The sequence below is a fragment of the Cyprinodon tularosa genome, unplaced genomic scaffold (genome assembly GCF_016077235.1).
Source record: "Cyprinodon tularosa strain WSP-4 unplaced genomic scaffold, ASM1607723v1 ctg146, whole genome shotgun sequence".
Classification (NCBI taxonomy): Eukaryota; Metazoa; Chordata; class Actinopteri; order Cyprinodontiformes; family Cyprinodontidae; genus Cyprinodon; species Cyprinodon tularosa.
In genome coordinates, this window is record NW_024038287.1 from 567,780 (window position 1) to 577,667 (window position 9,888).

Consider the following 9,888-nt stretch of genomic DNA (forward strand, 5'->3'; position numbering starts at 1 on the left):
TTGTGCCTATCAGCTGTGTGGAGTACTTAGCCTAGTCTTCATTTTGAGCCTGGACCCCGAGATAGTCCCCAGGCTGTGGAAGACGTCCTGCCTAGTGCCAAAGATTCCACGTCCTAGCTGCCCACAGGACTACAGAGCGGTGGCACTGACAAGATTCCATGTTCTAGCGGCCCACAGGACTACAGAGCGGTGGGACTGACAAGATTCCGCGTCCTAGCGGCCCACAGGACTACAGAGCGGTGGCACTGAAGTCCCATATCATGAAAAACTTTGAGAGGCTAGTCCTGGAGGAGCCAAGGCCCCTGGTCAGACCCAACTGGGTAAATATCAATAAGCGGAGACACCAATTGCTTACGGGCCCACAACCTCTTAGTGGCCCCATCTGACAACTGGTTAGCCCCCTACGCAATTGCCGACTATGTCTCTTCACAGATGTAATTGTGCGAAAAATTCCTCTTAAACCCACCTGATACTGAAATGAGTAACCGCACTGGACCGTATTTATACCGCAAAACATGCCAGATTTCAGCAGGATGGTGAGCCTGTTTTCCAGTGTAGTCCTGTTTCTCTGACCGTGACTGAGTGGATGTGCTCTCTTCGTCCTCTGGCATGGGAGCTGGCTCGGAGCTCGTCTGCCGGCTGTGTGTTTCCTGGACGGGGCCGCCTTTTACAGCTGCTTTTTGTATCTATGCTTCATTTTCTATGTCTGCTTCTGTCTCCTTGAACCTCAGTTGGCCTCGGCAGATGGCCGCTCACACTGAGCCTGGTTCTGCTGGAGGTTTCTTCCTGTTAAAAGGGAGTTTTTCCTCTCCACTGTCGCTACAAGTATGCTTAGTGTGAGGGATTGTATTTGAGTCAATGCAATCAGCTGGTTTCCTTAGATAGAAAACTTTGTATCAATTTCACTGTATGATCTGGTTGAACTGTAAAGTGCCTTGAGATGACATGTGTTGTGAATTTGGCGCTTTATAAATAAACTGAATTGAATTGAGCCGTTTAAACACGACACCAATACCAAAGCAGACAGTGGCACCGTACTTTTAATTACTATGTTAATAACTGTTAGTTCATTAGACGGTTGGTAATAAATACACTCATACAATGTGTTTTAAACTGCAATAAAGATCTTAAAAGAACGATTTATTTGAGTAATTTATTTTTTACACTACAACTTGGAATTATGGGTAATCCAGCACATAGATTAAAACAATAACCGTTACGTACAATGTGTTAGCGACTATCAATACCAAAAAGAGGTACGATAAGCACTTGGGATGTCTGTAACATGTATTGGTGCGCTGTGACCAATGGTTCCATTCAAGGTGCGCAGTCACAATTTTTCCGTATGTGATGTCTGATCATATACTAGTGAGAATTGCATAATCCTATCTTCTTGGCCGAATCATGGAACTGTCACCTTATCCTGAACCTTTATCACGTGTTGTACTACATATGGGGCCCACCCAGATGATGTTGCTCTCGGGCCTATTGTTGTGTCGTTACGCCTTTGGTCCAATTTCACCACCGTCTGTCCGGCTCTACTGGGGGAGAAGATGACTGCGATGCAAGTGGAGGCCCCATCATGTCAAGGATTGTTGATTACTGTACCTGACGGGTAGATCACTGTATGTACACCTACAGAAGTGTTTGTCTGACAGGGTGGTCAGCAACACTGGAGCCCCTCAGGGGACTGTCCTCGCCCCCCTTCCTCTTCACACCAGACTTCAGCTATTACCTGCCACCTTCAGATGTTTTCCCATGACTCAGCTATGGTTGGCTGCATTGAAAAGGGTGATGAGAGTAAATATAGGACTGTGGTGGGCGACTTTGTCACTCGCAGTGACAATATCCCTGTTTCCATCCAGGGGTCCCTGCAGACACTGAGGAGGTTTATAAGTACCTGGCAGTGTACTTTAGCAATAAGTTGAACTGGTCTAGAAACACCGAGGCGGTCTACAAAAAGGGCCAAAGACAACTATTCTTCCTGAGAAGGCTGAGGTCTTTTAACATCTGTCGGACATTGCTGAGGATGTTTTTAATGAGTCTGTTGTGGCCAGCCCGATCTTCTTTGCTGTCATATGCTGGGGCAGTGGGCTGAGGGTCGAGGACAACAGAATTAACAAACTGATCAGCAGGGGTGGTGATGTAGTGGGGGAGGAGCTGACGACCGAGACAGAGAGGAAGATGCTTTCCAGGTTTCAGTACATCTTGGACAATGTCTCACACCCTCTCCACAAAACACTGGCCCAGCAGAGTTCCTTCAGCAGAAGACTCCTCTTAATAAGATGCACCACAGGAATGCATTCCTGCCTGTCAATCTCTACAACCCCCTCTGTAATTCGGACTCAGATTATTCTCTTTTGCACATTGCTATTTATATAGTTTTATTATATTTAGTGTGGAAAGCTATGTTGTATTTCTGTGTGTTGCATTTTATTTCTTTCAATGATGAATGTGAGCAATATGTTTGTATACCTGTAGCCTGCAACAAATAATTTCCCCCTGGCATCATTAAAGTATTGCTGATTCTGATTAAATAATTTGGTTTAATTTGATTAAACATGCATGTAATGTTTGGGGAAGGGTAAGTTTGGAATTTGTTATAAAAATGTAAAATCTACTATTTCTGAATAATGATAGCTTAAAACAAACCCTGCTCCAGGTCCAGACATCATCTGTGGCCTACATCATTGTTCTGAGCAGGTGGGGGGACTGTTTCAGCTTTTGATGCCACTGTTTTGAGCCGTTGATACCTTTACTGTTCCCCAGTTATGTTAGGTATCCATCTTGAATCTCGTCCCAAAAAGGGGTGCAGTGAGTGTGCAGAATGACCTTTGACCAGCCCAACAAATATCATGGGCTGAAGGCAAGGGCGTAGGTTTGATTTGAACTTTGGTAGGGACACTATCAGTCGGTTGTCATTGGTGCTATGCAATATGCATGCCCTTTTTTATGCACGGTGTGAGCATCCGTAGTGATAAGAGGAATTCATTGTTAAAAGAGAAAAGCATCATTTTGCTACATTAATAAAAATTGTATAAGCACTACACTCATTAGATGCTGTTTATTAATGTTTGAAGTATCACCGGCTCTGATCAATGTGGAATTAGGACTGTTTTCCACTTTGAATATGGTTTCATTTGAACGACTAAGAGAGAAGGTAAATACAGTATTTTCTTCTGAAGATATAGAATTGTGCAGGGTTAAACCCCACTCTTATATTTTTACCTACTATTCTCTCTCTGTATCAAGCAAAAATAATACATTCATTAAAATATTAACTTCACTATAAAAGTGGAACATCTGGGCTGTAGTTACTCTGTGTAGCCCATTTCATGTATTTTATCTGGGACTGAAAAAATGAATCATATTAATTGATTATTTCAATAATCGTCAACTAATTTAGTGAGTGATTCATCATTAACTGGAGAATAGAGACTCTTAAACATAATAAAAATGTAAAATATGCCTTTCTCCGACAGAGCAACCCACTTAGATCAGTAATTATACCAACATTTTAAAAATACAACATATATATATAATATATAAGATAAAAAAATGTTTTTGTCTGTCAATATTCTTCATCCAGAACTCCTCAAGAGGAAATATTTTAGTATTACCTGGTTTATTTAGACATCACCTGAAGCACTGAAGGGCCAGCTGCTTCACCTACAAGCTGCCCTGCATCTTTATTACTGGATATCTGTGTTTCCTATAATCATATAATGTATAAGTACATTTTTAATAGTAAAGGATTAAATGTAACACAACCTTTTATCATCGTCCTATATTGCTTACTGTCTGACTGTTTAAATAGCTCCTTATGTATATTTTCTTTTTTAGTAGCATCATCTACAAACACAACACTGAGCACGAGCCTAAGTGTATTAAAATATAAAATCACTTTTATCAATTATAAAAGACAATATAACACTATCTTATCTGTAATTTAATAATATCCAAAACAAACAGTCAGATTCAAGCATTTTTACCAGACATTAATGTTAGTACTAATTTACTTGTGTGGAAATCTATGTAAGATAAAATCAATGTTAATATTCTTCCTCTGTTTGTTCTTGTCTTTATCCTATTTCTAGAAGTATAAATAGTCAATTAAAATATTATTATTATGTGGAACCCTAATTATGCTTTTTAAACAAAAAATAGCAGATGTTTAGGCACCATTTCTTGTTGTTATAGGCTACTCTATAAAAGAAATAACACCTGCTAATAATTATACCTGAAAGAGTAATCAAAAAATGAAAACAGTAATAGCAACTAAATATCGGTAAAAAGGAAACCCTCACATTTTCTTTCTTAATTGGCTTTTGGCTAAGAATCAGAAATGTTGATGGCTTACAGCCTTTATTTGCCAATTTTTCCAGCAGTCGTCAGAACTCCTGGCTGACTCAAAATATTTCGTTTTAAAAAAGAAAAAAAAAAAGGTTTTTGTTTTGTAGTGCACATGATATTCCTTTTTTTTTTAATTGGGACTAGTTTTGCAGCCTAATATTAATTGTAGTAACCGCGGCATTCTAGTGTGAATAAATTTTCAATTTTGTGCTCCAAGTACAGACGGACTAGAAAACAGCCTATCAGAGAGAGAGAAGGCGGGACCTAAGGCAGAACAACCAATGAGAGTGGAGTTAAACAGCGCAGCACAGTTCCATGCGCTGCTACGTGAAAGGGACAGGAGAGAGCAGGCAGAGGAGCTGCGAGAGGAAAAGAAGCCACTGCTGCAACAAGTACTGCTGTAAATTATAAACATGTTGCTCACATCCAATTATTGGTAGGGACAATTAGGACGGTTCAAAATTTTGGTAGGGACATGTCCCTATGGTCCCTATGCAAACCTACGCCCATGGCTGAAGGCTCTGGAGAAGAGTATAAAAAAAAAACTATTTGCATATGGGGCTAAAAAGATGATAATAGGGGTGTAAATCACACCCATAATGGCGATTCAATTCAGTATCAATTTCCTGACCCAACGATTCGATTATTTTCAATACTCAAGAATACGCCTCGATTCGATTAATTGGTTAAATTTTTTTTTTTTTACCTTAAAAGGTTAGACAATGTTTCAAATTTGATAAAAATCTATAAAAGCTGTAATATCGTTAAGCTTTTTATTTGAGAAACAACAGCAAATAACAGTAGAAGCAAAGTTGTTTGAGGAGCAAAAGGATAAAAAGAGACAGGAGGGAAAAAATAAAACATGAATCAATACTCTTGCAGATGCGTTGATGCATCGGATTGTCGGCTTTTTGCATTATCAACCCCTAGTTGATAATGCAAAAAGTTTATAAGCACTTTTAATCTCCCAACATAACCTCAGGCTCATTTTTGTTGACTTCTTCTCCATTAAACACTATGCAGCCTAACATCTTAGCTGAGAAGCTAACCACCCGCTTTCATAAGAAGTACAGCTTAATTTAATGGATTCTAGACTTTCACAAAAAACGCTTCCTGAAGGCATGACCGTAAAAACGGATAAAACTGTTTTATATCAACATTTATTGTTACAGTAAACAGTTGGTCACAGAATCATGTTTACAATAAAAAAAAAAAAAAAAAACTAAACAAATGGAATTGTATGTTACGGGGAATTATTTATGCATATAAACAGAATATAACTCTCCAAACAAAATTGGCTGAGAAATGGCAATAAAAAATATGTACAATAGAATGTTTACACCGTTGTCCATAAAATAATCTGCCATCAAAAAGATGGATGATACATTGGTCAAAAAAAAACTAAAAGAAAAAAAGGAAACCGTAGAAAGTAGAACCCTGAGCGTTTTTAACTGGTGTCCATCCGACACTAAACAGAGAAAAAAAAAATTATCAATTAGAATCCACTATATAGTAGAGAAAACAATGTTATTTAGTCATATACCTCTGATTTGTAAGCGTCCAGCTGAGCGTCCAGCTCCTCTGCAGACAGCTGGGGTCTTCTATCTCCTCCCCTTCCTCGACCTCGGAAACCTCCACTGCTCCCACCTGGTCTCCTTTCAAATCGTGGCTGACCGAGCCTGCTTCGGTCAAAACCTCTGCTTGAACTGCAAATATATTCCAAAAATCACTGACAACCGACGACGGTGGCCCGACGACCACCTGCAATAGTGTCCGGTTTGCCCATACCTCTGTGGTCTAACTTCTGACGATGCTTGTTGGATTTTCATAGGGAGACCTGAAAAGAAAAAAGCATCGTCAACGGAGCTTATATAGAGAAATACGACAAATAGATAATTGTTGTAAAATCAACAAAGGCTCACCATCAAGAGGAACACCGTTATAATGCTTCATGGCTTTGATGGCATCAGCTTTATTCACAAAGTGGACATCTGCCATTCCTTTACTGCGGCCGGACCGGTCATAGTGTACGGATGCAGTCTTTATGGGGCCAAATTCTTCAAACAGCTCCTAAACACCAAAGCCAAAAAGTAAGATATGCATGGTTTGAGGCAACCGGGTTGAAAAGCATCTTTTTAGAGTCACCTTAATATCTAAATCAGAGACGCCGAAATCCAGATTAGAGATCAGAAGCTTGCTGCCGTTGTCTACTCTTCTTTCTGGTCTCTCGCTTCGTCCGCCTTCAGTTTCCTCAAACATGTCGTGTTGCCATTTGTCTGGCAGCTCTCTGGGCTGTAAAGAGCACAAATAAATGAATGTTGTAACAGAAACTGAAGTCATGACAACATACTTTAATACCCATTTTGCTGAAGCAGGGAACAACCAATGTTTATTTGTTAACTGACGATGCAGTTGCCTATTTCACATGGTCATTAGTAAGAAATCAGCTGCGAAAAAATCTTTAAGCACAGTTAATATTGTGTGCCAACTCACACTCATTGTGTTAATCATAACAATTTGCAAATGTGTAAGTAAACCAATACTGATTTAAAATGACGCAATGTTAAAATAAAATATGTAATTATTATTAAACAATGTTCTCGGAAGTGTATTACACTGTAATACACTTTGATAGAGTTTAGCAGGCAACGGCGCTAGAATTTGCCCCTGCAATAAATATTGGTAAAACATGTTTTACACACCAGACATTTCATAGCACTTCTAAACATAATTGGCATAAAGGCCAAAAGGACACATTTTTGTTTCATATGGCCAGAGCGGGTCCACTTCCACATGTTGGAAAGTAGGGCTGGGCGATATGGAAAAAAAACTATATCACGATATGGATTATTTTAGATAACGATATATATCACGATATACCACAACTGATGTTGCATTTTATGTTTTCATAGTCCATCAGATGGACAGGGTTGAAAAAAATCTTTCATCGCCTATTTTTTACCCATCATCTTGTTTCCTAATATGAGAATCCCAACCCCAAACCAAGAACACCAGTTAAGCAATTTGCGGCCATGACAGTGAACAGTGAAAAAGTTTATCACGATAGAAAAAAATAGAGGAGAAAGGTCACGATAGACATGTTTCTCTCGTCCTCACGATATATATCGCCATATCGCCCAGCTCTATTGGAAAGTAGTATGCCGTCTAGGGGAGCTCCTCTTTTCTTAACTTTCTGATGTTATTCTAATCAAACCCCTTGGAAGTAGAGACCAGTGTGCTGACAAATCTTGGTGCCGATATTGCTTTTTCTTTTTTCATTTACATGAATAATTAACAAAACAACTATTTTTCTAATGAATTAATTTGCTGATTTTGTTTTCAATAAATGGATTATTAATCAGATAACCGGAGGTTCTGTAAAGTAGGTATTAAACTGAATTTAGAGACCAAGTGAAGCCAAATATTTGAGGATTTTAGGGTACAGCATATTAATGGACACGTTTTTTCACCTTGAATGCAAAATATTTATACTAAACAATTTTGGAATAATTACAGCTTTGAGTAGGTTGATCTTTTAGGGAATGATTTAAATATAGAGTCTATATACTGAAGTTAATGATTAATTAACTGCTAAATTAGTTAACGATTATTTAAATACTCCATTAATCATAATTAAGCTGATTGTTTCAGCCCTAGTACAGCAGACACTGTTTACACTGAAAATTTTAGAATTACAATGAAATGAAGCCTATATAAATAACTTATGAGCTTATTGGCAGCGGAAACGGTGTTTTTAAAACACACTAACTCATCTTATTTTTCACATACACACGAGAGAAGCACTGTAAAGATGTAATCCATCTGCGGTTAAGACTGTCAGTGGTTCACTGAGACAGATGAACACACTACAGCCCCGACAGCAGAGAGCCAAGTTTATAGAAAATAAAAATCCCACACAAATGCCTCTACTTAGGGCCAATAGTTAGGTATGCAAACAGCTTTTCCCTAACTAAGACAACGACATGGGTAATACTGAATAGCATCATCGCATGGAGCATAATCCAAAAGGCAGTGCATTTTTTGTTAAAGCTCTCACTTCTATAAAAAAAGACTTCCTTTTACAACATATAGAGATCAGATGTTAAACTAAATAAATCAGATGAGGTAGTTGTAGCACTGGGGAATAATCCAGCTGTTGTAATGCAATTTCCTTAATCAGATTTAGTCGTTTAAACTATCACTTCAGAAACCAGATAATCCCAGAAATGGGAATAAAATCAATTAGAGTGCACATAAACAGGCTCACCATTACAGAGCCAAACAAACAGGACATGGTCTAACCCTCATGCCTCCTAACCCACAGTATATACATAAAGAAAAACATGAAAAAAGACATGGGTTTGGTCATGTTTACCCATTTCTACATGTGGGACTGATACCAACACTATTATTCATCACATTATAATTGATTTTTTGTAGAACTATTCCCAAACAAAGTGAATTTTCTTGCCAATGAGCCTTCTTACTGAGAAATTGTTGCCAGAGAGGGGTGGCTTATGATCAGCCATAGCAAGGCCAGCATCAGTTGACCTATATAGCATGTTAGCTGCTGCTTCATATAACCACCATGCAAAAAGCGCAACAGCAATGCTTTCAAACGACGTTGAATGGAAAAATAACTGAAAACATTTGAAGTCAGCAGCCATTTAAAATCAACCAGTCCTGATTGCATCGTCTGCAACATTAATCACAGATATTAAGGATCCACCTGTTACTTATCATTAAGTTACTATCTGGGATTAAAAAAAGAAGTCCAATATAGAAATCCAATTAACTTGGTTAATAAAAAATAAAACGTGAATTCCCGTTACTGGACTTTAAACAATGGAATTGAGAGCCAGTTAAGGTGGACTTTTTCTGAACGTGTCTCCTTCTTACTCTGGTGTATGGAGCGGCTCTGTTGTTCCTATCACGCTGGAAGTTGTTCGGTCTGCCCCTCGTTGCCATCGGCGGCCTCGACGATCCACCGGCTCGACCTGAACTTCCTCCCCGCCTGAAGCGCCCTCCTTCTCCTTCGCGGCCATCTATCTTGTTCAACTTGATAATGTCGTCCAGAGACATGCTCATCTTATCGGCCATGGCGCCGGTTAAACTTCCTAAAGCTAAGGAGGAAAATGGACGCTAAACTCTGAGTGTGGTTTAGCTGTAGGTGTAGGTTGGCGCGTTGTTGAGATGGGCCGTAGTCTTGGTTCTTCTACGGTGTCGAGGTGCAATTTTCCATGGCTCTACTGACACCTAATGGACTGGGGTGACAGCGTCTTCTTCTTCTTTTCTTTGCTTCGTTTAATGGCGGTTGGCAAACAGCTTTTCGGTGAGCATTATCGCCACCAACTGGTGAGGAGTGTGGATCAGAATGGCCTTATTCATTAAGATACTTGTATTTATTTATCTTTATCTATATCCATAGCATTACCTTACAATACTAAATCCTCCTAATTATTCTTCTTCTTTTATATTATTGCGGATCGTAAGCAACTTTAAGGTGCATACCGCCACCTACTGTACATGAGTGTG

At 39.1% G+C, this 9,888-nt stretch overlaps 1 protein-coding gene across 1 annotated transcript; it reads right to left on the minus strand.

Annotated features, from left to right (window-relative positions):
- Positions 1-5,570: 5,570 nt before the first annotated feature.
- On the minus strand, positions 5,571-9,592 carry LOC119779365 (aly/REF export factor 2-like). Its single transcript, XM_038278998.1, has 6 exons — positions 9,253-9,592; positions 6,499-6,645; positions 6,276-6,423; positions 6,142-6,190; positions 5,897-6,059; positions 5,571-5,821 (listed from the first exon to the last, which is right to left on the minus strand). Exons 1-6 carry the CDS (start codon positions 9,451-9,453, stop codon positions 5,801-5,803), a joined length of 729 nt encoding a protein of 242 aa, XP_038134926.1. The 5' UTR covers positions 9,454-9,592; the 3' UTR covers positions 5,571-5,800.
- Between the last annotated feature and the right edge of the window lie 296 nt (positions 9,593-9,888).

Bases quoted from the DNA above. Each gene is read 5' to 3' on its own strand.
- LOC119779365 (XM_038278998.1), bottom strand. From the start codon at position 9,453: ATGGCCGATAAGATGAGCATGTCTCTGGACGACATTATCAAGTTGAAC. The intron at 6,424-6,498 runs GTGACTCTAAAA...TTTGGTGTTTAG, and splicing joins TCTCTGATTTAGATATTAAG to GAGCTGTTTGAAGAATTTGG. The intron at 5,822-5,896 runs GTATATGACTAA...TTCTCTGTTTAG, and splicing joins TGGACGCTTACAAATCAGAG to TGTCGGATGGACACCAGTTA.